A 27393-nucleotide genomic window follows, 5' to 3' on the forward strand; every position below is an offset into this window, starting at 1 on the left:
AGGGCGGAGCGAGGCGCCGTCCTCTGGCCGGCCAGGGTCAGGGTCAGGCGCCCGAGGTGGTTGGTCTTACTCTTACCAACTTCCTAAGGAAAGACTCCACAAGCCGGATCTTTAGGGAATAGGTAGCCTGCCCGCGGGCCACTAGCTTTTTTTGGCCCTAGAGCAGGGTGGCTGATGTAGGGAGAACCTCGCCTTCAGCGGGATTTGGTGTAGGCAGTGAGTCCGCGCACACTGCGCATGTGCGTGCTGGGAGGAAGCGACCCGCGGCAGAAATACCGGAGGCTCGCCCAGGTGACTGGAGACTTGGGTTGCTTAAGGACTCGAGGTGGGCCTGACGGCGCTTAGCTTCTCCCTGTGCACCTTCGGCCCACTTCTTAAACTCGCATTCGTCTGGGGCAGAGTCTCAGGGTTTCTACGTGCCTTGGGCCCTTCTACTGCCGCCTCCATCTTGGAGGGGGCAGTGGAATCGTGGTGAGTCCGGAGTACTTCCGGGTCGGGGCCTTTGTTGCCCCGGTAACGGGAGCGGAGTTTGTGCTGTAGATTTCCTTAGTTTTTTATTCATCTGTATAAAAAGGAGAACTGAGTTCGTCTTGCAGTCCCCCACCAGGTCTGGCATTATTCTGTGCACTACAGTAATTTCCCGTAGTTAGGAGATCGTCCGTTTACCAAATATATTGCTCAGGCGTCCGGGGAGAGGCGAAATAGCCCAAGTCCCGGGGTGGATGGTGCCCATAGCTGTGGCTGTCATCCGGTTTCCACGTGACAGTCACCAGAGCGCTGGTGGGAAGCTCCCGCGCGGGGCCGGGGGTCACGGTGGGGGCTTCCGGCTCTGTGCGGACAGAGTGCTGGGCGCCGGGAGGGGACACGCCGCGCCGGACTGTGGAACCAGACTCGCCACCTTTGGGTAGATCAAGCAAGGAACCTTCCACTGCTGAAGTGGGGCATTCATTCTACCTGGAGTTTTTGTTTCCTGCTCATTTCTGCCTTGGTGTTTTTTTAGGAGTAGATTTTAAAACTAGTTACATTGTTAAAATGCACATATATTCATTTAATGTTCATAATATGTCACCTATATACTCACACATTATAAGTCACAGTGTAGGGGGATGCAAAGGTAATAGTAAAAGCCCCCTTCCCTTAGCACTTTTTAAAATTGATGCCAGTATTTGAACATATTTGTGTGAGTAGGTGTGATAATTTGTTACCAGCATAGACTGTAATGATCAAGTCAAGATATAGGGCCATCCGTCACCTTGAATATTTATCATTTCTATGTGTTGGGAACATTTCAAGTCCTCTTTTCCAGCTATTTTTGAAATATACATTAACTATAATCACCTTACTTTGCTATGGAACCATAGAATTTATTCCTTCTAACTATGTTTGCAGCCATCAACCCACCTCTCTTTATCTCCCCCCATCCAACCACCTTTTCAGCCTCTGGTATTCTGTTTTCTACCTCCATGAGATCAACTTTTTTAGCATCCACGTAAGAGTGAGAACATGTGATATTTGTCCTTCTGTGCCTGGCTTTTTTTACTTAACACATTGATTGACCTCTGGTACCATCCAGTGCTGCTGCAAACGATGACATTTCATTCTTTTTATGGCTCAGTAGTATTCCATTGCCCTAGCATGTTTTTGATTATCCTTCCTTAAATCCTCTAGGTTTGTAAACATATATAATATGCTCAAAAGCAAACTCAAAAGGGATCATTTAATTTATAATGTTCTGCAACTTTATTTTTTTCGCTTAATATGTCTTGGATATTTTTACACCTTAGCACATGTCTTCCTATTAATGTCTGCATTAATTCCTATTATTCCTATTAATGGTCCCACTCCATTGCCTGTATAATGCTCAAGCTGGTGTGTTTAATGGATTTCATTTTTTTTTTTTTTTTGCTTCCAAAGAAGTAGCATATAGAAACTTTAGTAGCTATTTTAGGTCTAATGATCATCATCTCTTAGATGTTTTTTGGCTTTCATTCTCTCCCTAATCATTTGCAAATGCCTATTTAATTACAGTATACTGTGTTTATTTCAGGATCCTGGTATCTAAGAACAAAGCACTGTTTATTTCACACTGAAAGGTGTTTTTTTTCTCTAAGACTTCCTAGCTGATGGGGGCTTTGTGGCTACTGTTTATTCTAAGTATAGTTAATTTAAATTGGTGCTTTAGTAAATATTGATTAGGATTGAGATGTGTAAGTGACCAAAGTACATGTTTATGAAATTAGTGATGAAGATTTCCATGATTAATCGGTATTCAGTAGGCCCTCAAGATAAAACTGTTTTAGTGGGACCAATATAATGGGCATTCCATTTGTGCAGGGATTATGCCTTAGCTCACAGCATAAACCTTTCCTGTAACACAGAGAAGGAGAAAGGAAATGGGATATATGTTGAGTTCCTGCACCGCCGAGTACCATGCAGACTGCTTTATCTGCCACATTTAATCCTTATTACTTGGTGTTCTTAGAACTCCCATTTCACAGGTTCTTAAGCTCACAGAGAGGTTGCCTGACGTGGTTTTACATAGCCAGTGAGTAGCAGAGAGGGATTCAGACCTAGCCGTTTAGCTCTGAAGGTGAGTTCTTCAGCAGACACTGTGTGGGCTCTGGCTGGAACTGTTCTTCAGCTAATTACCTAGCCCCAGAACAGCAGCTTCCTATTTCTCCAGCTAAGAATTCTACTTTTTGGGTTCCTTTTTCCATCATAGAGAGCTCTGCTCTGCTTCTGCTTTGATTAGTTCAGAAATGAAATGCAGCAAACATTTATTGAATGATGCAGGGAGATGAACTGTTAGAGTCAAGAGGCTTAGATTCTTGTCCTGATTCTGCCACTAACTGTGTGGCCTTGGGCAAGTCCCTTATCTTCTCAGAGCTTTAGCTTCCCTTTCCATAAAATCGGTGAGTGCCTTCTCACCAGCAGGCTCTTGTCCAGTTCTCCGTCTCTGTCCTCCAACAGGCTCTGTGTGGAGGCCCAGACACCTCTCTTCCTCATGGGTGACTGCCAGGTGGGGCACAATCTGCATCTGTGTCTGGCCCACCACCCACCTCTGATCTGTGCCACCTTGATCCTGCTGCTGCTTGGCCTCTCCGGCCTGGGCCTTGGCAGCTTCCTCCACACCCACAGGACTGGCCTGTGCAGCCCTGACATCCCTCAGGACTGGGTCTCTTTCTTGAGATTTTTTTGGCCAGCTGACCCTGTGCCCTGTGAATGGGATAGTCACAGGGAAGTGGCAAGGGTCTCACGTCGTGGGCTTACTGACCACCTTGAACTTTGCAGAAGGTCCAGACAGGAACAAGACACAGACATTCCAAACCAAGATCCTGGGTGGTCAGATGGGATTGAAAGGATCTTCTGCAGGACAGCAGGTCCTCATCACAGCCAGGGTGACCAGTGAAAAGACCCCAGGAATCTGCTGTATTTTAGTGCTGTTCCAGGAATTCTGCCCTCTAGCCAGCCACCCATATCCTGTTCAGAGGAAGGAGCAGGAAATGCCACCCTAAGCCCTAAGATGGGTGAGGATTATGTCAGGGTCTGGAGCCACAAAGGCCTCGTGCTCACCAAGCTGCTCACCTCGGAGGAACTGGCTCTGTGTGGGTCCAGGCTACTGGTCTTGGGCTAACTTCCTGCTTCTCTTCTGTGGCCTTCTCTGCTGTGTCACTGCTTTGTGCTTCCACCCATGTCGGGAGTCCCACTGGTCTAGAACCCGGCTCTGAAGGCACTGGCCTACTTCCTGCCTTGTTCTCAAGTTTGAATCAACTTCTTGGTCTTTGTTTCTGTGTTGGAAGAAAGGTTACAAAAAGTGAAGAGCTGGAATGTGGGGGAAATAAAAGGCTTTTTTTTGCCCTGAAAAAAAAATCCTTTCCTGTAAAAAAATACTTTAGGAAAATGATTTATCAAAATATACATTTGCATATTTTAAAAGTACAAGGAACGATGATTATCATACAACTGGAAATTAAGGCAAAGAAATGCTTTTTATTTTAGGTTGGGTACCTACACAGAAACTAGAGTTTGAGTATGCATAAGAGAAGAGGAAGAACAAGCCGGATCAGAAAACGAAAACTCTTCAGAAGTTCTGAATCAAGAGGAGGTACAGTTTTGTTTCTTTTAGTGTCAGTGATGAAAAAATAAATTCTTTGTTGATTAGTGTGTGTTCATACATATAGATTTTCTCAAAGAGAATATTTCTTAAAGAACAATATATATATATATATATATATATTTTTTTTTTTTTTTGGGACAGAGCCTTACTCTGTTGCCTGGGCTAGAGTGCTGTGGCATCAGCCTAGTTCACAGCAACCTCAAACTCCTGGGCTCAAGCAATCCTCCTGCCTGAGCCTCCCGAGTAGCTGGGACTACAGGCATGTGCCCCCATGCCTGGCTAATTTTTTCTCTATATATTTTTAGTTGGCCAATTAATTTCTTTCTATTTTTAGTAGAGACAGGGTCTCGCTCTTGCTCAGACTGGTTTCGAACTCCTGACCTTGAGCAATCTGCCCACCTTGGCCTCCCAGAGTGCTAGGATTACAGGCATGAGTCACCACACCTGGCCAAGAACAATATTTTTAATAGTGCCATTGTATTCTTTTAAATCCTGGTGGGAATGTAAACATATTTAACTCATTACTTCAACTGTCTTCTTTGGGGATAACTCCCAGGTTTCTTTTTCTGGTCTTGACCTGGAGCTATCTGTAGGATATCAATGTTTGAATATAAATTTATCACTTCAAATTCAGAGTAACCCATTCTAAAGGAGATACTGGATGTGAAAGTGCTTGGCAGTTACCTGGAAAACGCTACATAAATGTAATTGTACACGGTACAAGATATGAGTACTGTTTTTTTTTTTGCTTATCGAGAGCCAATTGTTCAAGCATCATTTATTCAAAATGCTATCTTTTTTCCACTGAGAAAAGATTTTTGCACTTAGTCAAAAATCATACATATGTGGGTCTCTTTTGATTTTCTATCCTGTTTCAATGACCAATTTGCCGATCTTGATGACAATATCACACTAATTTGATTATTCTAGCTTTATGTTTTAAAGATCAGCATTTCAAAGATATTTTGGCTATTCTAGGTCTTTTGCATTTCCATATGAATTTTAGAATTAGCTTGTTAACTCCTATAAAACAGCCTGCTTGAATTTTGATGAGAATTGCATTGAATTAATACAGTCATGTACTACATAATGATGTTTTTGGTTGATGGACCACATATACAACAGTGATCCTGTAAGATTCTAATACCATATTTTTACTGTATCTTTTCTATGTTTGGATATGTTTAGATACATAAATACTTATCATTATATATGTCTCTCTGGTACACTTTATCAGAGATATTTTTTTAAAAATGGCGATCTGATTATACAGTGATTTATTATCACCATTTGTTCTCTTCTCACCTGATTAGTGTCCGAGAGCTATAAGTATGAATTTATAGAGCTAAAGAAGTGGCTGAAAGATAGGAAGTTTGAAGATACAAACTTAACGCCTGCTTGTTTTCCAGGTAAGATCTGGCATTCAGCTCTCTGACCTTTCTCATATGAGAGCCGTGTGGAGAGCAGGGGTGATTCTTGCAGGTGGGCTGCATTCTCCGGGAACACATCTATTGCCGTGTGTTCAGCTTCCTGCCTCATAGTTATACAGTTTGCTTGTACTTCACCTTGTAAAAATAAATGAAAGCGGCTTGTGGAGAGAAATGACAAGATGATGAAATAAAATTAAAAATTAAAAAAGAATGAGAATAGAAAAATATGATGAAGCCAAGAACAAGGATAACACATAAAAGACATGGTTATAAAATCTTATGCACTCATCAGAGGTGAGCTACAAACTTAGTCTTTTCAGCGGCTCATATAATTGGTATGATCAATGACCTGAGTCTCAGTGTTCTGTAAACAAAACTGAGTTGTCTACTCAGTAGAAATGCAGGTGTTCCTGGAACTTAGAACTGTGGGAAGTGCCTTCTCTGGGTCCTCATAAGAAAGACATTTGTGTAATATGGTGACTCAACATTATTCCTATGGTGGTTTCATGGAATTTTTCCATCTTTCCAGGCTAATGAGATTACCCCATGGCTCCAGTGAATAAAAATACTAGTTTTCTAAGGGGGAGAGTGGTTCCAACCAACCAGTGAGGTGATTGTTCTCTGGTGGTGTGGCTCGTGGAGAAGAACCCTTAGGGAGGCCTCAGCAAATATTGTCTCCTCAGCTGTTTGTGGCTGTGCACCCCAAGTCTTGGAGGAGGGGCCCTCTGTGTGGCCAGTTAATTGCAGAGCTATAGGCTTCAACAGTCACCTGAGCTGGGGTAGATTAACATTTTGTTCTGGAAATTAAAGAGCTTATTTTGGAGGTTGGATAACATTTTCTTCTGGAACATTTTTTTATGGAAGTTGGGCAGCTTGCTGTGGGTGTGTGCCTGCATACAAGGCCACTCCACTCCACAGGGAGGACAGAGGTGCTCTTCAAAAGGATTTGGGGCCTGCTGTAGCACAGAGATGGTATGCAGTTTGGGTCCTGAAGTTCTGCATTACATGGCAGGCTGTAGACATTTTACCTTATGGAAAATTTAAAGCATATGCCACTGAATCCTCTTGGTCATTAAAATTATGGCCAAGTAAATTAACTTCCTTGTATTTCCCCTAGGATGGATAATTTCCTCATGTGTACTCCTGGCCAAGTGAGGTGATGTGTGTAAAGTTGTTCCCCATGAATCAGTTGCACATGATGACTTTGGACTAAAATGCTTAATTTGAGCTATTTCTGTTAAGGCCTCTCCTAGTTTATGATTGTGAACCATAATTGTCAGCCTCTAGCAGAGTGTTTAACTTTCTGTTTTTGTGTGTCAAAGATGGTCCAGTAAAAGCCACGCTCTTAGATGATACTATATGGAGTTCCTTACCGGATAACCAAGAGAAAATAGTGTCAGGAGTGAACTTGCTGTGCCTAAGGCCTGCCTGCTTCTTGAGTGCCACCGTGCTCTAAGAATGATAGGTTTAAAATCATCAAGCAGGATTTGGCAAATGGTTTAGATGGAATACCTGAAAGTAAGTAATGTGTGTACAATTTGGAGCAGTAAAGATCTCCTAATTATAAAAGTGGGAACAACTTTCCTTGGCCCCAGTCTCAGATTTAGGGCCATGGAGGTGCTAAAGCAAAATGGTTTGGCAGTGATCTGAACCCACAGCTTACACAGTTCTGGGTACAAGGAACCTTCTGTAAGTGCTTTAGCTCTTAGTGTATGATAGGAGGGAACATTTGGGGGATTCAGTCAAAATTTTGTACAAATTTCAATACAAAATTTTGTACAAAATTCAGTACAAAATTTTGGGGGATTAATCTTAGTTTGTAGAAGGACAAGGGAAGGCTCCTACGATACAAGCAGGATTCTGTCTTTAGGCTCTCACCTGATTTATGTCTTGGGAACTGACCCTAGCGTCTCATTCACCACCAAGAGCACTAGCCAAGTTTGGGCCTCCCAGGGGGATTTGTGACCGCAGAAGTTTGAAGCCTTTGATATGTTGGTAATAAGCCTTACTTTTATGAGCTCTTAATGGCCACTTCTCCCTTGCCTAGTATCTTCAGCATAAATATGATAATAAATGCAGATTAGTATGATATGTTTTTTGATATTGAACACTATACATTGTAGAAATATAGGCAAGGGCTGGGCACAGTGGCTTATGCACAAAATCCTAGCACTCTGGGAGGCCGAGGTGGGAGGATCGTTTGAGCTCAGGAGTTCGAGACCAACCTGAACAAGAGTAAAAATAGAAAGAAATTAATTGGCCAACTAAAAAAAAATATATAGAAAAAATTTGCTAGGCATGGTGGCGCATGCCTTTAGTTTCAGCTACTCAGGAGGCGGAGGCAGGAGGATTGCTTGAGCTCAGGAGTTTGAGGTTGCTGTGAGCTAGGCTGACGCCATGGCACTCTAGCTGGGGCAACAGAGTGAGACTCTGTCTCAAAAAAAAGAAAAGAAAAGAAAAGAAATATAGGCAAAGTGTCTTCCAGATTTATTCCTTATGCCAGTTTCCATTCATACATATGTTTGGAGAGAAATTTCCACTTAGATTAACAGGTCTTTTGAAGGTTGACGACATAGAAAAAAGTCCTCCCTTTAATAATTGGTTCTGGGAGGGATTTTGGTCCACAATGATGATTAACTTCACAATGAGATATGCAAAATAAATAAAATAAGTTATTAAGACTGGAACTGTGTGTATTAGCAGACAGTATGATCCTGGGGAGATCCAGCGCCAGATCTATGTAACGTTCATGGTGGTCTTTAGGTCTCAATCCCCGAAGCTGACTTTCCCCTTCAATTATTTTAAACCCACAGGAGGTCAGGACATTTTCCAGAATGTTTCCTGACCTCTTGGTTTCCTGTGGGAATCAAAGACTGAGAGAAACCCAGCTTCAGCTATGTGTTATTTTGAAGTTCATTCACACTTTGTATTCAAAATGGGATCTTGAGGTGGCAGCCATGGGCGTGGAGAGTATGGGCGCCACTCTCGGGTGGATGAAGCGGTTCCTGCTGCCTGGGTAGCCCGGCCCTGCCTTCTGTGTCCTCACTGCCCTGGTCCCTGCCCACAGGTCTTGCACTCGAGACTTGGGCAGGTAGGTGGCGGCATGGATCTTTCAGGCATGGGGCTGTGGTTTGTGCCTGCAGAAATGGGGTGTAGCACGTCCTTCCCGCCTCTGGGGCCCCAAAGCTGCCTCACTTGGACCCTTCTGAGGGGTGTTTTGCTTTCTTCTTTTCCCGCCCCACCCACCTTTCCTGAGCGATAGGAAATGCATGAGCCCTTTCTGGAGAGGGGTGACCCACCCTAGGGAAATGTCCCTTACAGGAAGAATGGTATTAGTATCAGATGAATGTTGAGGCGATCTGTGAGTAGGGTTTTTTTGAAACTTAGAATTTGGGAAGATGATCTGGGCATAAGTTTGGGGAAAAGGCAGAAACAGACTTGTAAGTCTCTGATGATCATCTGGAGAGGAAGTAGAACAGTCCATGTTCCTTGAATTCTGCATGTGTGGAAGCCTTGGTGCTGTGTGTGGTAGGTGCTGTGGGGTGACCTTGCTGCTGTATATAATCCAGGAATAAACTATGTTGGGGCCGACATGTAACATTTGTAGGATTTTTTTTTTTTTGTATTTGGTATTAAAGTACTCAAAGTAGTGTAAGATTAAGAGAAACAAAACAAAACAAAACACCAAAATGGTATCTCTAGGTCCTTGAAGGAATTATAGAATTTACCCTTTTTCCATCTTTGCTTTCCTAGGGACAGGAAGAGGGCTGATGAGCAAAACATCCCTGCAGGTGAGAACTTCTCTTTTATTCTTGAAACCCAAAGTAGATTGTACTGCTTTGTGTGGTTCAAGTCAAGTTAATGAAAAATATTGGAAACATTCAGGCATTTCTTACTTAGCTAATGGATATGTTTGAATATAGTTCTGTCGACTAGAGTAAAGTTTGCTGCGTATGAGAGACAAGCCCAAAGTTGCAGTGCTTAAGCAGCACAGAAGTTTATTTTGCTGTCATATAAACAAACCTGGAGAAGGCAGACCTGGGCTGGTGGCACAGTCCCATGGCCGTCAGAGGCCCCCACTCCTTCCAGCTCTCTGTCATGGCCTTAAGGGGGCCCACACCCTCAGATTGGGCTGTGGCTCTTGGAGCACGAACAGTGGAGGGAGAGGGGGTGAGGAAGAGTAGGCTTTCTCCTTTTAATTCTGGCCCCCATGTCCTTGGCCAGCAAACGGGTACATGGCCCCAGCCAGCTGCAAGGGAGGGGAGCCGTGCTGGCCTTTCCCTGGTGCTGTGCCCTCCAAATAGGATTCCGTTAGTGAGGAGGGGGGAGGGGGCATGTTGGGGTAGGCAACTAGTCGTCTCTGCCACAGTATGTTTTAGAAATCGCATCATATTTTAAGTGTGCCAGGGGAGCTGCTGTCATCTGAGAGAGAGGCTGTGCATAGTGTGGCAGGTAGAACCCTAGCAAGTGTGGGAGGTGGCCTCGGAGCCTGTCCCAGGGTTGCCTTCAGTGCCTGTGGGACCCAGAGTGAGACTCCTCGTCCTCTTGGCTTCTGTTTCCTCACCTATCAAATGAGGAGTAAATGACATAGATGATCTCCAAGGTCCCTTTTAATTCTTTTTGTGCTGTTTTAAAGGATATCTAATGTATAATTTTTGTGTTTTTTTCCTAATGCACAATTTTTGGTAAAGCTAGAAGTTAATTCCTTCCTTTATTTTAAAATTATCTCAATTAATTAATTTTTTTGAGATAGGGTCTCGCTCTGTCGCCTAGACTAGGGTCCAGTGGCATCATTATAGCTCACAGCAATCTCAAACTCCTGGACTCAAGCAATTCTCCTGCCTCAGCCTCCCGAGTAGCTGGGAATACAGGCATGCGCCACCATGCCCGGCTAATTTTTGTATTTTTTTTTTTTTTTTGTAGAGTTGAGTTCTTGTTCTTGCTGAGGCTTAATTTTTGAATTTATTTTAAACTCAGCTATGTACATGTGTTTAGCCTAAAGAATAGTACCTTTTAATATTGTATTCTAATATGCTGTTTTTATTATTTTAAAATTTTTAATTGTGGTAAAATATACTTGTAACATAAAATCTACCATCTTAACCATTTTTAAGTATTCAGTTTAGTAGTTTAAGTACATTCATATTATTGTGCAATATTTTATTTTTATTTTTTGGGAAAGGTGTGATGACTTTATTCCATAATGGAATTTAGGGAGGAGAAATACATCTCTCATGTATGCAGCAGTAACTACAGGTAGTTTTGTTTAGATCATGGAATGATAATAGCAGTCGCTTCACATGCACTTTCAAGGGTGGCTATTTCATTAAAATTTTTGAGAATTGAGACATATTTTATGTATAGTGAAATACACAGATCTTAAATATACAGGTTGCATATTGATAATAAAGAAATATACCCCAATTTTTTTTTTTAAATCAGAAAGTCATAGGATGCCGGAACAGGAAGGACCAGTAGTGATCACCCAGCTTGATCTTGTGTTATGGATGAGGAAACCAGAAATTAATCCTGGCAGGTTTCTGGCTGAGGATTTTTAACCAATGCAGATGCCAGTTAAAAATGAAAGCAGGATGTTATATCTGGCTTCTTGGTGCTTTCTTTCTTTCTGGTGTCTGTTACTTTACATCTTGTTTTTTCTTTCTATGGTTCTAGCTCAGTGGGAGAAACTGAAAGTTACACTTTTGCAAATGGTGGAATTAGATCCTGGTTGTGCTGGGTAGGCTGCCCTTTGCTTATCTAGTTGGCACAGGTTATGTAGAGGGCAGACCATTGCTGGTCACTCAGATTTCACTGGATAGATTTGGGGTGGTTTCTGTCTGTTTCCAATTGTTAGCACATTTCCTGGCAAATAAAATGAAGGAACAATATGATTTGAGTTGTCAAAGTGTTTTCACATTGTTTTCTGGTGAGAGGTTGACTGATGGTGGGTGTCAGTCACATAACTAACCTTCAATTCTTGCTGGGGCCGTGGTGCCTGGCATCGGAGTTGCCTTGTCCGTGTCTGCGGACTCAGGGAGTTGGAACGAGTCTGTTGGTGGGCTCACTGGTGGCTTGTGGTTGGACTGTAGTGGGTTCTTGGTAAGTGATTGTGGGGTCGATGATCTGCAAGATTCATACTAACTGGTCCTTCCCAAAGCATGAGTGTCCTAAACTTTACTTTCTTTTTGGCAAGGAGGGCCAGATGATTATTTCACTGCCTGAGAGCTGCCTGCTTACCACGGACACGGTGATTCAAAGCTACTTAGGGGCGTACATTACTAAGTAAGTAAGTGACCACACACATGCTTACCTGGTACAATGCTTCTCCTTAAAAGTGTCTGTCATTGGGAAATATATCATCTAAGGCATAGTTCATTACGACGCAGCCCCTTCGTATAGCTAATAGATACCTGAAATGATTTGAAGGGTTTACTCTGTTCCAGGAAGTTTGTTCTTAATTCATTTTAAAAAGCATATTTAAGGTTTTTGATAGGCTGCCTGGGTTTTAGGTGTGAATCCTGATCTGTATCACTTTCTGGAAAATGAAGGTTACATGGGATAATATATATAAATCTCAGCTGAGTGCCTTGACTCATAGTAGCCTGTTCTCTATCCTAGTAGGTCTTGACCCATGTTACTCTCTCTTTTATTTTTACCCTCATTCTACTTACTTGAGTTCTTTAATTATGAAGAGCTGTTGACATTATGAAAGAGTTTTAGTTCGGTGTTGAAGAGAGGCTGTTGAGAATGACTTTTGGCTCATCTTAGGGTGGGCCTTTGTTTGGGGCACATCTGAGGGCAGAGAGAGAGTGAGATCCTCAGTGGAAAGGATTTCGAAATTATGAAGGTTGAAAGATTATACTGTTTCTTAACCCAAGGTAAGTTCTGGACTTTTTTCCCCCTGGCATGTTTTCAGAAGAGGGCTAGTGCATCTTTATAGGCCTGAGCAGAGGCAAGGATGCACTTAGTATTTAACATTAGTATTAGTAACATTAGTAACATTAGTATTTCTGAATCCTTCTGAGATTTTGAGTAGAATGTATGGCAGTGTAAGAATCTGGACTTGGAAGGATTAATGAAAACGTTTTCTATATATATTCATATAACATGAGATCTTTTTATTGGTAATTATGAAAAATGTATAAAATACTATGATATGTAATTTGTAATAGAGCAGGTAAATTTAGGAATAAAAAGCTTTAGAACTATAAAAATTATATAATGAGCATATTCAGTTTTTGGTCTAGGGTAGAGCTGTGCAATAGAACTTCGGGCAGTGACAGAGATGTTTTACTCCGCGTTGTCTAACGTGGTAGCCAGTAGCCACAAGTGGCTATTGAACACTTGAAATGCGGTTTGTCTGACTGAGGAATTGTATTTTACATATTATTTAATTCTAAATATTAAAATGTAAAATTAAATAGCTCCATGTACCCGTGGTTACTATATTCTATGGTGCAGTTCTAGGTTCTTTCTACCAGTTTTTTCTCCCTACCATATTTTATATCCTTATTCAGGTGAAACAAATGGACTATGGCAAAAAGCTTTAAAACTGGAGAACCAAGTTGTAAGCAAAGAGGTTTCCTGCATATAGGAATCTCTTGCAAACAAACCTGGAACTTGGGTTGGTGAGTCAGTTTTTCTGACACATGAACTTGGCTTGTTCAGAGCACTTGTATTGGGGGTGTGCTCCGGACAGGAAAAGCCTTAAGGAAGGGAAGAACTCTCTTGGGTCCATTGGGTAAACTTAGAGCGTGTTGACAGGATGAGCACACTCCCTCTGGCAGCAGAACAAACCACTTAGCTTATTTCATATTTTGAATAAAAGTAATTCCTTTACACTGGCTTTTAATTTTAAAAGGTGGAAGCCTCCTCCGTCTCCTCTGCTGGCTCTGTGCACCTTTTTAGTTTCAGAAAAGCATGCTGGGGACCAGTCTCCCTGGAAGCCGTACCTGGATATTTTACCCAAGGCCTACACCTGCCCTGTTTGTTTGGAACCGGAAGTGGTGAATCTTCTTCCCAAACCTTTAAAAGCAAAGGCTGAAGAACAGAGAGTCCGCGTGCAGGAGTTCTTTGCTTCCGCCAGAGACTTTTTCTCTTCCCTGCAGCCTCTGTTTGCAGAGGCTGTTGACAGCATCTTCAGCTACAGCGCCCTCCTGTGGGCTTGGTGCACTGTCAACACCAGGGCTGTGTACCTGAGGCCCAGGCGGCAGGAATGCCTTTCTGCAGAGCCGGACACCTGTGCTCTCGCTCCATACCTGGATCTGCTAAATCACAGCTCAAATGTCCAGGTGAGAAGCTGACAAGGGAACACATGTTCTGTTTTGGTAGCAAGGATTCCAACACGTAGAACCTGTGACTTTGGATGGTGGGCAAAACCCTAGGGAAAGATGTAGCTGGCTGGCTTCAGGTAAACCTGTGTTAAGGCCACCTGCCTTCAGGTGTGCTCCTGGCTTTCTTCCCGACCTCTTGTCCCTCTTGCAATGCTTTTCTTTTTTCCTGTCCTGTCCCTTTTGAACTTGGTGGCATAGCTGCCAGAGCATTTATCTTTGCTTTGATCACTGATTGACTTGCTTCTTCTTCCACCGAGCTCTGAAATCTTTAGGACTGAGGACTTTGTCTTGTTCCTCTTTGTCACCCCAGTGCACATGGCAGGGCCTGGCACGTAACAGGTGTTGAGTGAATGTTTACTGAATGGATGGATGTTTATGGGGAAAGGAGTCTGGGAAAGGATCCTGACGTGGGAGAGGGTCACAGATCTCCCCTTCCCCAGCCCCCCTTCCCCAGCCCTTTCCTGGTGGCTCATGTAGGAAATGTGCATTTGCAGGACACGCTGTGGTGGAGGCCTGGCTTGGAGGGCAGAGGGGAGTCCATCTGTCAGCTCGCCTGTAACCATGTGGGGGGCACTGTGGAGGCCCATGGCTGGGATCTGGGTCATGGCTGTCCCCTTCACATGACATGCCACTGTGAGAAGAGTGATGAAGCATTGTCAGCCCACGTCAGGGAGAGGAGAGCTTATGTAGGTCCTGCTATGCTTTCTTAGGCCGGGGACGATCACGTGGCCTGTCTGCTTGTTAGTTTTTGTAGAAAGATATATTTTTAACAATCTGGAGCAAAGGAGCCAGAGGTTAGATGAGTATTTCTCATCAATGAGTGGTTGGTGTTGATGAAATAGTATCAGGGATATGTTTTTTTAAAATTTATTTTTATTCGGGCTTTGGGTGCATTTATGTTCAAACCAGTGATCTTATAGTCTGCTGTAGGAGACCACAGACTACACACTGTGGGCGTGTGGCCGGAGATCCCTGAGCTAGGAATGGTTTTTACAGTTTTAAAGGATTGTAAAAATACAATAGCTTGCAACAGAGACCACACGGGGCTGGCGAAGCCTAAAATATTTACTCTCTGGATCTTTACAGATGAAGCTGGCTGGCACTGCCATGTCTTCTTCCCACAGGCTGTGAGTGTATGTGACTGATAAACTGCCGTGGGTGTCACCTGTCCAGCGTTTGGCATCGTGTGTGTGTGTGTGTGTGTGTGTGTGTGTGTGTGTGGGTCGCCATCCCCAGAACCCCAGGGCAGGACTCCCTCCCTCGCCAGTGGGGTGAAGTTGAGGCGAAGGAAGCGAGCTGAGTCACAGAAGTGGCATGTCTCCCATACGTAAATTCATTGATGAGCACTTGAAAGCTGCACCTGACTTACGTTAATACAATAACTTAATCAGCTTTGTAGTTTTATGCTTTACTTTAAAAAAAACCTTTAATAATTTTCCTTTCTAGGTAAAAGCAGCATTTAATGAGGAAACTCGTTGTTATGAACTTAGATCTGCTTCAAGTTGGAGAAAACACGAAGAGGTATTCATCTGCTATGGCCACCATGATAACCATCGACTGCTCCTGGAATACGGATTTGTTTCCGTCCATAATCCTCATGCCTGTGTTTATGTGTCAAGAGGTTGGAATCAATTTTTCATCATTATTAGATATAATTTTTCTCCCATTTGCAGTGGTGGTTAATTTTAGTTTGAATAAAAATAACAAAACCTTGAAACATACCTACACATCATTAATTTTCTCTTAGCTGGGTCTAGCCTTACTCTTACTGACTGTAATTTCAATGTTAAAGTAAAAACAACAAGCCTTGGATTGATGTTGAGGATAAGAAGAACTGAGAAAAGTTTTCTTGTATTAGGTCAGAAGATAGAATGGAAGAAAAGGAAAACTGCTAAGAAAATAAGTTTAATATTAAAGAATGGAAAGAAATGGAAATTTTTATAGATGGGTCTCACTATGTTGCCCAAGCTGGTCTCAAACTTCTGGCCTCAAGTGATCCTCCTACCATAGGCTTCCAGAGTGCTGGGATTACAGGTGTGAGCCACTGCACCTGGCAGAAATGGAAATTTTTATACTGATATGTCATTACTGTCAATAAGGATAGAATGAGATTAGAGAGCAACAACAAAAAAATACATTAACCACCTGCTGTGTATAAAATACTGTGCTAATCACACACAGAGATAAATCTATTACATAGTCCTTGTTTTTAGAGTTTAATGCCATGATAAGGTTTGGTTTCATTTATGTTCTTTTGCAATCTATTAACTAGCTATCATCATTGGTATTACTATTTTAAAATAATAATTTAGCCGCTAAATGTGTTGTGAAAATCCCAAATATAGTATTAAAAATAGTTATATAGAAGACTGATTTTTCCCCTTTTGAAAGAGCAGAGTAGCAGTTTTATAGGCCATGAAAAAATGACCAGAGATTTACCAAGTATATAATTTGAGTTATTTTAAATTTAAGTTAGTATGGAAAGAGAAACTTGGTTAAGGTGATACTTCTCATCTTGTAGGCAGAATAATAATGTTATTTCTTGAAATAAAAATGGAAAAGTAAAAACTGGGCCTTGTTGCCAGAAAATTAATTTTGAGATTGGGCTCATGTTTTCAGAATTCTAATAAATTTAATATTGATGGTCATGAAATATTAATTTGTTAAATAAATTAATTTGAACAAAAATTATATTTTAGTTATTTTTATATGTTACAATAGAAAAATCCCTCATTACCCTACTCCCCCAAATAGCTTTGTTAATTTTTGCATGTTAACTTTAAGTTGTTATGGTTGCAGTCACTAATGTCCAGACTAATTTGAATTCTGGCTTTTAAGAAACTCAATAATACAAATCTTTCCTCATGTTTTTACAGAGCCTATGCTTTCATTGGTTGTAATTTTCCAATAGTTATGCTAAGATTGTAACTACCTGATTTTGTGGGTTGATTTATTTAGTGGAGCATGAACTGAGGCTGTGGATGCTTTGTCCACTGGCCTTGAGATTCTTTCAGCTTTTTAGGGACTAAATAATGATCTTATTGAATTGGACTTGAAGAATAGACTTTTTTTCATGTGAGTTAGGTAAAACTATTTATACATGTCTTGATTGCTAATGGGAAGGAAAGTGAGTTGAGAAAGGAAGAAAAGACACACTTGTATCTGAATTACATCCTAAATTTATCTAATATTTTTTTTTTATGTAGAAATACTTGTTAAATATCTTCCATCATCAGATAAACAGATGAACAAAAAGATTTCCATTTTAAAGGATCATGGCTTTATAGAGTAAGTGTTTCTCTTTCCCTCTTGAAATTATTCTTTCAGGAAAAACTTGAGGGGTGGGGTTTCTGCAGGGTGAGATGCCTCCTGACTCTATGAGCTGATAAGTGTTTATTGAGCACCTATTATGCATAGTAAAATTATGCTTATTGTTATAGGGGAACACAAGCAGTATAAGACACTTTAAAGAAACTTATTTGGGGACATGAAGTAAAATCTTGAAATATGAAATTACTGTACTAAAGAAGAGCTGTGTATGTTTTAATTGGTGGCCCAGGATGAGTTTGTGCCCACCTTGTGGCCAAGTGGGAAGGGGAGGGCTACTGCAGACGAGGTTGGCCCTCTGAGAATCCGAGTCACCTGGCAGCAGGGTACAGGCTCTTAGGGTAGGGTGGCTGGGTGATTCCATGACAGATGAGATGAACTGGGTTCGAGGCTCTCCCTTTCCAGTTTTCTTTTCTGGGTAAAATTCAGTTTTAAATAATCCAGTCGTAGTATGAGAGCAGTCTAGCTGTGGTGGCTGCAATTGGTTTAATCCAAAGGAAAATGCAAATTCTTCATCATTCATCTCACTGTGAACTCTGGCGTGGGCCTCTCACTGGGGCCCCTTCATCTAAATTGAGCTTCTTACTAAAATTAATTGAAAAATAGCTTTTTTACTCTTTAAACAAAAAAAGGAAGAGAATTTTCGGTTACTTAAGCTTTATTCGTAAGTATTTGCAGACTTATTTTTCTCTTGTTTTTTTGACCAAGATTGCAGGTTACATAACATTTAATAGCCCCTTGAAAAATATGTTTGGCCCTTCAACCATTTGCCATGGTGTCATGAAATATTGAAGTGATGGATTTGTCGTTATTTGTTTTTCTACTTCAGAAATTTGACATTTGGATGGGATGGACCATCTTGGAGGTTACTCACAGCTCTTAAGTTGTTGTGTCTGGAAGCCGGAAAGTTGTAAGTTCCACGTGCATTGGTGTTAACCTACAGCCACTATCTGACTATCTGGATATAACTGGTTTCTTTTTTGTTGTTATTTTTGGCTTGCATTTAAATACCCAACCTGAGAGGAATAAGGACAGTCATTGTACATTGGAGTTGCTTATTCATTATGTGACTTGCCCACGTAGTGAGTGTTTTACTTATAAGTTTTAACTGTTTCTGGAATTGTAGTTTTAGAATCATAATCAAGGTACATGGTTCTGAGAGTTTTTCAGCCTGTGCTCAAGACTGTGCTCAAGACAGACTGGCACTTGAAGAGAAGGAAAACTCTCCTGCCTTTGCTCCTTAGTTGTCTGGCCTTTCGGCTGTGGCCTCGTCCTCCCTACTGTCTCTTATTGTATCCCCATGGCAATTGGGTGTGACTCCACTTACTTCTGCGCCAGACACAGGGTTGAGATGATAATTAAACTCAGTCCCTGCCTGCACAGAGCACCCAGACCCCTTGCTGTGTATTCTCGGTTACCCCTTCTTTCTTACATTCCCCCTGGTGACCTCATCTTTGTTTTTCAAGGTTAATATTTTATAAAATTGAGCACTGGCACTATTCAGAGGAAAGTCTCCGAGTAGGTAGGTTTTTCCTGGGAGCAAGCAGAGCTCCTAACCACAGCACCACCTGGTCCTGCCCTGGGGCAGATCTAGAAGCCCTGCTGAAGGAGAGGCCTAGGTATTTCCAGGGACATAGAGGATCCCCGGCGCAGGTGAGCATCCTGGCCAGGCTCCTTAATATTCCTGTGAGGCTGTCAGTCCTGTTCCCTGCGGCCACCTGTGGCACATACAGCTGCTTCAGTGGGTCCCTGTGTGGGAGAACAGCCTCCACCTTGCTGCTGCTGGGTGCCCAGGGAGGCCTTCCCGAAAATGGTGCAGCCCATCGCGCAGTAAATGAGCTGATGCCTTGCATGGCCCTTAGCACAGCACCTGGAGGTAGTCAGTGCTCATTCAGTGGTGCCTGTTGTTATTTCAGATGTTACTTCTTTTTCTGTAGGTATTTGGGGAGTAAAATTTCTCCCCATTGTCGACACCAGAAAAAGTTGTTTTTATTCTCAGCAAACGATGTGTTTTTACTTTATAGACTCTGTGAATTCTGTAACTGATATGTTTCCTTCTTTTCATTGCTCACTAGAAAACTCAGGCAAATTTGAGGTTCATCCAAATGTGTAGCATCTTAAGGCTTGTACTTTATCACTGAGTCATTCCTGGCTGTATCTGACCTTCTCTCCTGTCGTTGTTCTGACATTTTATTTTATCTTGTGTGTACCTGTGTAAGCTTCTTTAAATCCTTCTGGGAACGAGGTATGAGTCCTTTTCAGACACTTCAGCCTAAGTTAAATACAATGACTGGATCTTTCCCAGAGGCCTTCCTGAGGGTCCCTTTTCTTCCCTTTGAGTTATTTCTAACTGAGTGGTGTGGCAGAGAGAGCACATGGCTGGGATTCTGCCAGTGACATGTTGCATGCTCTTTCTGCCCCTCACTGAGGACGAGTTTCCACCTTTCCTGATTCTCAGTTTCCTTGAGCCTAACATGGGGGTAATCTTCTTTGCTCGGTAATTCTGAGGATTAAATTAGATAATGGTTGTACATGAAATACTGTGCGTGACACATGGTAATTTCCTTCTTTTTCTCCTGGGAACACATAGATTCTCGAGATTTCAACTGTCACCTCTTAAGTTGCAGACTTCTAAGACCATTCTCTGTTTTGTCTTGTCATCCAGTTTGAATTTCTAACTGGCTTCTGTATATGTTCACAGCAGCCTTCTTACCTTCCTCTTGTGGATTCTCTCCGTCCAGAGTCTGTCCCACCACCCTCCTCCTCCCTGCTTAGTGCCTCTGCCACCCCTGGCTCAGCATCGAGCGTGGGCTCCCTTGTGCCTGTGCTGACACGCCACCCTCTCCCACCTGCTCACGGCCTCGTTTCCTACAAACCTTTGTGTATAAAATTGGAATGAGCTGCACGTAGAGAAAGGCTTGACTGTAGATTTCTACTGCCATAGGTAGAGCATTTTATTTTGTGAAAGGTGTTCCAGTTTGCCTTTTTTTCAGGACAGACTGGCACTTGAAGAGAAGGAAAACTCTCCTGCCTTTGTTCCTTAGTCGTCTGGCCTTTCGGCTGTGGCTGTGGCCTGGTCCTCCCGTCTGTCTCTTACAGTATCCCCATGGCAATTGGGTGTGACTCCACTTACTTCTGTGCCAGACACAGGGTTGCGGTGATAATTAAACTCAGTCCCTGCCTGCACAGAGCACCCAGACCCCTTGCTGTGTATTCTCGGTTACCCCTTCTTTCTTACATTCCTTACCTGCTTCCACACAGGAGCTGCAAGTACGCGGAGGTTTTGAGGAATCTGCTTATGGAATGAGTTTTATTATGCTTTGGAAAAATAGGAGAAGAGTTTTGTGATGTGTAGAAGTCATCTTTAATTTTTGAGAGCCTGCTGAAATTATCTTATTAATTTTGGTTCTAGTACATGCTGGAAAAAAGTACTTCTTGGGGAAGTAATTTCAGATACAAATGAGAAGGCAAGTTTGGACATAGCACAGAAAATATGCTGTTATTTCATAGAGGAGACTAATGCTGTGCTTCAAAAGGTATATTTCTAGAATATTATATCCTTTACTTAAAGACGTGCCTTAAGTATTTACTTGCTGTATAGGTGTTATTAGGAATAGTACATTTTATAGGAGCTGTTTAGTGCCTTAAATATTAATAAATAAATGTTGATGTAATCTCTAGTTTTTGAATTTTAATTATTTTTCAAAAAAATCTTACTGGTTTCTATTATGTTTCCTATTTACTCACCACTATACTAATGAGGAAATGTAATCTCTATTTTTTACTGTTAAAATTGTTGCTGTACCTTTTTTTTCAATTTTTTTCTTTCTTTATTTTTTTTTCAATTTTTTTTTTTTTTTTTTTTTTTTTTTGAGACAGAGTCTCACTTTGTTGCCCAGGCTAGAGTGAGTGCCGTGGCGTCAGCCTGGCTCACAGCAACCTCAATCTCCTGGGCTCAGCGATCCTACTGCCTCAGCCTCCCGAGAAGCTGGGACTACAGGCATGCGCCACCATGCCCGGCTAATGTTTTTTGTATATATATATATTTTAGTTGGTCAATTAATTTCTTTCTATTTTTGGTAGAGACGGGGTCTCGCTCAGGCTGGTTTCGAACTCCTGACCTTGAGCGATCCGCCCGCCTCAGCCTCCCAAAGTGCTAGGATTACAGGCGTGAGCCACCGCGCCCGGCTTCTTTCTTTATTTTTAATCATCCAGTAAAAGTAGTATATATTTAAGGTATGCCCCATGATGTGTATGTGTATACATTGGTATGTGTATACATTGTGGAATGGCTAAATCAAGCTATCTAACATATGCATAACCTTACATACTTATTTTTTTTATGGTGAGAACACTTAAAATTTCTCTTAGAGGGTGGGTATGGTGGCTCACACCTGTAATCCTAGCACTTTGGGAGGTTGGGGTGGGAAGATAGCTTGAGGCCAGTAGTTTGAGACCAGCCTGGGCTATGTAGCAAGACCCTGTCTCTAAAAAAAAAATTAGCTGGGTGTGGTGGCACATGCCTGTAGTCCCCACTACTTGGGAGGCTGAGGCCAGAGGGTCGCTTGAGCCTAGGAGTTCAAGGCTACAGTGAGCTGTGATTGTGCCATTGCACTCCAACCTAGATGACAGAGCAAGACCTGTTTCAAAAAGAAAAACTCTTAGCAATTTTCAAGTATATAATATATTGTTATTAACTATTGTCAACATGATGTATATATAACAGATCTCTTGAACTTATGTGTCTGTCTGAAATTTTGTGTCTTTTGATCATCTCCCCATTCTCCCCAACCTCCCCAGCTCCTGGTAACCATCATTTTACTTTCTGTTCCTATGAGATCAGTGTTTTTACACTCTGCATATAAGTGAGATCATGCAGTATTTGTCTTTCTGTGCCTGGTTTATTTCACTTAACAAAATGTCCTCCACGTTCATCCACGTTGTCACAAATGACAGGATTTCCTTCTTTCTTAAGGCTGAATGGTATTCCATTGTATACATACCCCACATTTTCCTTATTCATCTATCTGTTGATGGATACTTGGGTAGATTCCATATTTTTATGTACACCTTTTAGTAAGTAAAAATTACTGCTTGACTTCTTAGTGATAGATTTCCAAGTATTTTTTTTTCTCTTTGAAGTTTTTATTCAGTAAATATTTTAGATAAATGAGTAATCAGCTCATTCATATGAAAGCACAACTGGAATTAAAAAAGTAATTTTAATGAGCCTTAAAGACAGTATGGTAAATGAAATAAGCCAGGCACAAAAGAAAAAATACTGTTTGATTCTGCTTACATAAGTTACCTAGAAGTGGCAAATTTATAGAGACAGAATAGAATTGAGATTACCAGGGGCTGGAGGGAGAGGGGAATAGGGTTATTGATTAATGGTTACAGAGTTTCTGTTTGGGGAGATAAAAAAGTTCTGGAGCTGGAGATTGGTGATGATTATACAACAGTGTGAACGTACTTAATGCCACTGAACTGTACACTTAAAAATGGTTAAAATGGGAAATTTTATCACATATATATATATTTTACTACAGTAAAAAATAATTAAAAAATAACTTCCAGGTTTCTCATATGAAGGATGAAAAAGTAGCTTTGATAAACCAACTAACTTTGGTGGAAACATTGTGGATGGAAGAGCTAAAGATTCTCAAGGCGTCTGCTGAGGTCCTGCACAGTTTGCAAACAGCTCTTCCCTGACTTCACCTAAGTGCATTTGATCACCTCCTATGGTGAGTGCAACTTACACATTTTTAAACTAAGTCTTGATGGATTAAACTTATGCAGAAGCATCTATAGTCGAGGAATGGTTTCTATTAGACAATTAGGTACTTAATCCTTTCCTTTTGGTCTTCCTACAGATACCGAACTTTTAGGAGTGTCTTCACAGGCTACAGTGGTGGCTGCCCCAGGGGCGAAGGGACGTGCAGGGGCCCCACAGGTTCCGGGACTGTGGGGCTGTGAGTGAAGATGGATGTGCTGTCCGCGAATGGCACTGTAATAATGCTGTGCGGAATAAACAGCACTCGGAGAGCACTGAGCTGCAAGGGGAAAGGCAGACTTCGAGGGGACCAGGAGCCCGCCGGCCTCCGTGTGTGGCCTGTCACCGCAGGGCCTGCTTCTTATCTGGCTCAGCAGCTGTCAAAGTCAAGCAGTTGTGCTTTTAAGATGCTCTGATACCATCGGGTGAGGGGGCACGTTGGCGGTGGGTGGCTTCGGGCGGAGAGTGTGGGGGAGTGCCTGGCAGTCCTGGGTCCCAGCCCGGCTGGCCCCCAGCCGTCAGACCTTCCCCACGTAGACACACTAAGGTGGGTGTTGAGGAGCCTTCCAGGGACGCTTGGGGTTCCCAGGAGGAGGGATTTTCCCCTGGACACGCTCCTTTCCTCGAGCTCGCCCAGGTCAGGGCTTATCTCATTATTCATTGAAGACAGAGAGGCTTAGCCACGAGCTCTTTCAGCTTTGGTCCGGACTCTTTCCTGGGCAGGCCTTTCCGCTGGGGCAGCCAGGCCCTGTCCTGCTCAGCTGTGCCTTGGTGGGCAAGTCTGTTCGATTCTGGGGTTCAGTATGGATCAGCTGACCTCAAGCCATGGTGATATTTTGGTTTCTGTCCTTTTTGTTTTATTTTTTATTCTTCTCAGACCCAGAGTAGGGAAAAGGGACCACTTTCCACGGCTCTCAGCAGTCTGTGGCCTCAGGGGACCCTCTGGATAAGAAATAGAGGAGGGGAGCCCTAGAGGGCCAGCCAGGACTGGCAGAGCTTGGCCTGCTCCGGTCTGTGCCATCACAGTTGCCCAGAGTCCTGTTTCCCCTCCTGGGGGTTAATTGCTCCCCAGAACTCAGATTCCTTTCTCATTATGGAGCTCATCCACCAAGTAGATGGGGCCCACTCGCCTCCAAAGGCAGTCTGAGTTTAAGTGAAACATTTTCATTATATTTGGAGCGTCTTTCCCTGTTTGTGGGTATAGTTTGTGTTGATTTCATTTTTTAATAGCTGTGGTATATTTTATAATATGCCATATGGGGTTTGGGCAGACTCTTTCTGTGGAGGGCCAACTAGTAAATATTTTAAACTTAATGGACCATATGATATTTATCCCAACTATTTATGCCAAAATGGCCAGAGACTACATGTAAACAAATTGCACAGCTGAGTTCTAATAAAACTTTGTTTACAAAGACAAGTGGTGGGCCATAGTTTACTGACCCCTGTGCTATTCCAGCATTTCTTTTTCTTGTCCGCTGTTAGTGGACCTTTGGGATCCAAATATATTAATTCCTTTACACTTTTCAAAACAGAGACCTCCATGAACATGAAAATCTTTGCATACTGCACGTGGTATTTGTTGTGCTTTGATTGTCTAGTGATTAGAGAAAATACACAGTGACAAAAAGCAACTACTCAGAAACATTGACAAGTGAGTAATATTTCATCAGCCCCAGCAGATCCACATTTATTTGAAGAACAGTAGTATAAGACTGTCAGTTTGGAGGCAATGCTTGGTTATATGTGAACCACAGACCTCTAGCAAGAAACCTGTGGCCACTGTGGGGCAGTGTGTAGCCTGCAGGGTAAAAACACTATTCACAGGCCACATGCTGCCTGCTTGGCTTTTCTTGTAAAATCAGTCTGGGGCAGCAAACCCACCTCTCCCCCCAGAGGACAGGCCACTTGTGGTGGTCTTTAATTACCGCCCTGCCTCCCTGATTTTTCTTCTTTCTTGGTTTTCTCTTGGCCGCTGCCTTGGGCGTGCCTGAGGTTCCTACGGCCCCCACCCCTGTTGGCATCTGGTTATGGGAGTTTGTGGGTGGTAAACCTCCAACTGCTGACTTGGCCCGAGGGGACAGACACCACAAGTTAAGGGTGATTTGAGGCATTCCTCTATAATCTTTCAAGCTGAAAATAGAAGAGCACTCCTCAGTCTGAGGGCTTTAAGTGCTTCTGCCTGAATGTGGAGACTGGCAGTGACCTCTTAGGAAGTCTGAGCTGTAATTAATTCTGTGACAATGGCTTTGTCACTGAGGCACCTGGACACCACCTTTACAGGGGCCATTGGGGTAGGGAAATGGGGGTTTGTTTTATCTCCTTGTCCTGTGTGACCGGTGCTGGGCAGTAGGTTTTGTCCCGAGGGGAAAGTCTAACAAAGGCCATGTGGTGTTGGCTGATACTAATACTAGAATGTAGCGCTTTGTCAGGAATGCCGCATGTGGGATCACTTGGAAAAGAACTTTCTTTTATGGTCCAGAAAGTCATGGGTGAACTAAAGGGAACAAGGTCAGTAAGAGGGAAGACGCGGGCTCCATGTGCTTTTCCACAGCCCTGCCCGCGCCCCCTAGCCACAACACGCCAGTGCCCCCCGCACAACATGCCAGTGTCCCCCCTCAACACGCCAGTGCCCCTCACAACATGCTAGTGTCCCCCACACAACATGCCAGTGTCCCCCTCTCAACATACCAGTGCCCCCCACAACATGCCAGTGTCCCCCACATAACATGCCAGTGTCCCCCTCTCAACACACCAGTGCTCCTCACAACATGCTAGTGTCCCCCACACAACATGCCAGTGTCCCCTGCACATGCCAGTGTCCCCCTCTCAACATACCAGTGCCCCCCACAACATGCCAGTGTCCCCCACACAACATGCCAGTGTCCCCGCACAACATGCCAGTGTCCCCCTCTCAACACGCCAGTGCCCCCGAACACACCAGTGTCCCTCACACAACATGCCAGTGTCCCCCTCACAACATGCTAGTGTCCCCCACAACATGCCAGTGTCCCCCACAACATGCCAGTGTTCCCCACAACATGCCAGTGTTCCCCACAACATACCAGTGTCCTCCCCACAACATGTCAGTGTCCCCCACAACGCCAGTGTCCCCCACAACATGTCAGTGCCCCCATGCAACATGCCAGTGTCCCCCACAATGCTAGTGTCCCCACACATGCCAGTGTCCCCACACATGCCAGTATCCCCCACATACCAGTGTCCCCCCACATGCCAGTGTCCCCCCACACGTCAGTGCCCCCACAACACCAGCCCTCTGCTCTCTCCAATGCTGTCCCTCTTCCTTGTGCTGCTGTAACCACTCCTGGAGGGGTTATTCTCTTGTTTCATTTCCTTCTATTCCACGTAGCTTTTTAACATTAGGCTGTAAGTAAATTAAAAAAAACACAAAAAAACTGCTCACAAAAAATTAGAATTATTTAATAAAAAGGTAAGTTTACCACCTGACACCCACAGAATGACTATAATGAAAAGAATAGATAATATCAAGGCTGTTGAGGATTAGGAGAAATTGGAAGCCTCAAAGCCCGTCGGAGGAGAGTCAAATGGTGCACTGCTTTGGAAAACGGCCTGCGGCTCCTCGGGAGGGTTAGTATACAGGTGGTTTCCTCATGATCCAGCAATTCCACTCCTAGGTACGTACCCAGGAGATTGAAAACTTACAAAACTTGTTTGTGAATGTTTATCACAGTACTGTGCATGATCATTAAAGCCCAAATGTCCATCCGAGGATGACGGGCAAGGAAAACGGGGTTTCTCCATAAAATGGAATGTTCAGGCATAAGAGTGAAGTTAGTGATACGCCGCAACGTGGGTGGGCTTAAAATCATTATGCTAAGTGAAGGAATCCAGTCACAAAGGAGCACATACAATTTCATCTATACGAAATGTCCAGAATAAGCACATCTATATAGAGAGAAAGTTTATTAGTGGTTGCTTACAACTGGGGCAGAGGGTGCTGCACCAATTGGAGGGTGATATCTAAAAGTGCAGGGTTTTGTTTTGCTTTGGTGAAAATGATGAGAATGTTCTAAAATTGACTGTGATGATGGTTTGCATACCTCTGTGAATATACTCAAATCATACACTTTATTATTTTTAGTCTTGCTCTGTCACCCTGGCTAGAGTGCAGTGGCATCATGATAGCTCACTGCAACCTCAAACTCCTGGGCTCAAGTGATCACTCCTGCCTCAGCCTCCCCAGTAGCTGGGACTACAGGCATGCATCGCCACGCCCAGCTAAATTTTCCATTTTTTGTAGAGATGGGGTCTGGCTATGCTGCCCAGGCTGGTCTTGAACTCCTAGCCTCAAGTGATCCTCCTGCCTTGGCATCCCAGAGTGCTGGGATTATGGGTGTGAGTGACCATGCCTGGCAAGGGCCATAGATTTAG

The 27393-nt window shown here is 43.0% G+C and overlaps 1 protein-coding gene and 1 pseudogene across 4 annotated transcripts; both read left to right on the top strand.

Annotated features, from left to right (window-relative positions):
- SETD4 (SET domain containing 4) lies at positions 1–24400 on the top strand. Of its 4 annotated transcripts, none has more exons than XM_076000344.1 (12): positions 1–936; positions 4000–4105; positions 5431–5526; positions 9301–9338; positions 11741–11829; positions 13409–13838; positions 15327–15501; positions 17087–17168; positions 18037–18117; positions 20620–20743; positions 22785–22951; positions 23081–24400. In XM_076000344.1, exons 2-11 carry the CDS (start codon positions 4033–4035, stop codon positions 22917–22919), a joined length of 1323 nt encoding a protein of 440 aa, XP_075856459.1. In that variant the 5' UTR covers positions 1–936; positions 4000–4032; the 3' UTR covers positions 22920–22951; positions 23081–24400. The 4 variants fall into 4 exon arrangements, with proteins under 4 accessions (XP_075856459.1, XP_075856465.1, XP_075856467.1 ...); XM_076000350.1 differs by having other exon boundaries at positions 1–471; XM_076000352.1 differs by having other exon boundaries at positions 1–325.
- On the top strand, positions 932–3985 carry LOC142869594 (insulin-like growth factor-binding protein 3 receptor pseudogene; annotated as a pseudogene).
- Positions 24401–27393: the final 2993 nt, after the last annotated feature.

The sequence above is a fragment of the Microcebus murinus genome, chromosome 1 (genome assembly GCF_040939455.1).
Source record: "Microcebus murinus isolate Inina chromosome 1, M.murinus_Inina_mat1.0, whole genome shotgun sequence".
Taxonomy (NCBI): Eukaryota; Metazoa; Chordata; class Mammalia; order Primates; family Cheirogaleidae; genus Microcebus; species Microcebus murinus.

Excerpts from the sequence above, each read along its gene's own strand:
- SETD4 (XM_076000344.1), top strand. The coding sequence starts at position 4,033 with ATGCATAAGAGAAGAGGAAGAACAAGCCGGATCAGAAAACGAAAACTC. Across the intron at positions 9,339-11,740 it reads TGAGCAAAACATCCCTGCAG|GAGGGCCAGATGATTATTTC; the intron begins GTGAGAACTTCT and ends CTTTTTGGCAAG. Across the intron at positions 11,830-13,408 it reads TTAGGGGCGTACATTACTAA|GTGGAAGCCTCCTCCGTCTC; the intron begins GTAAGTAAGTGA and ends TAATTTTAAAAG.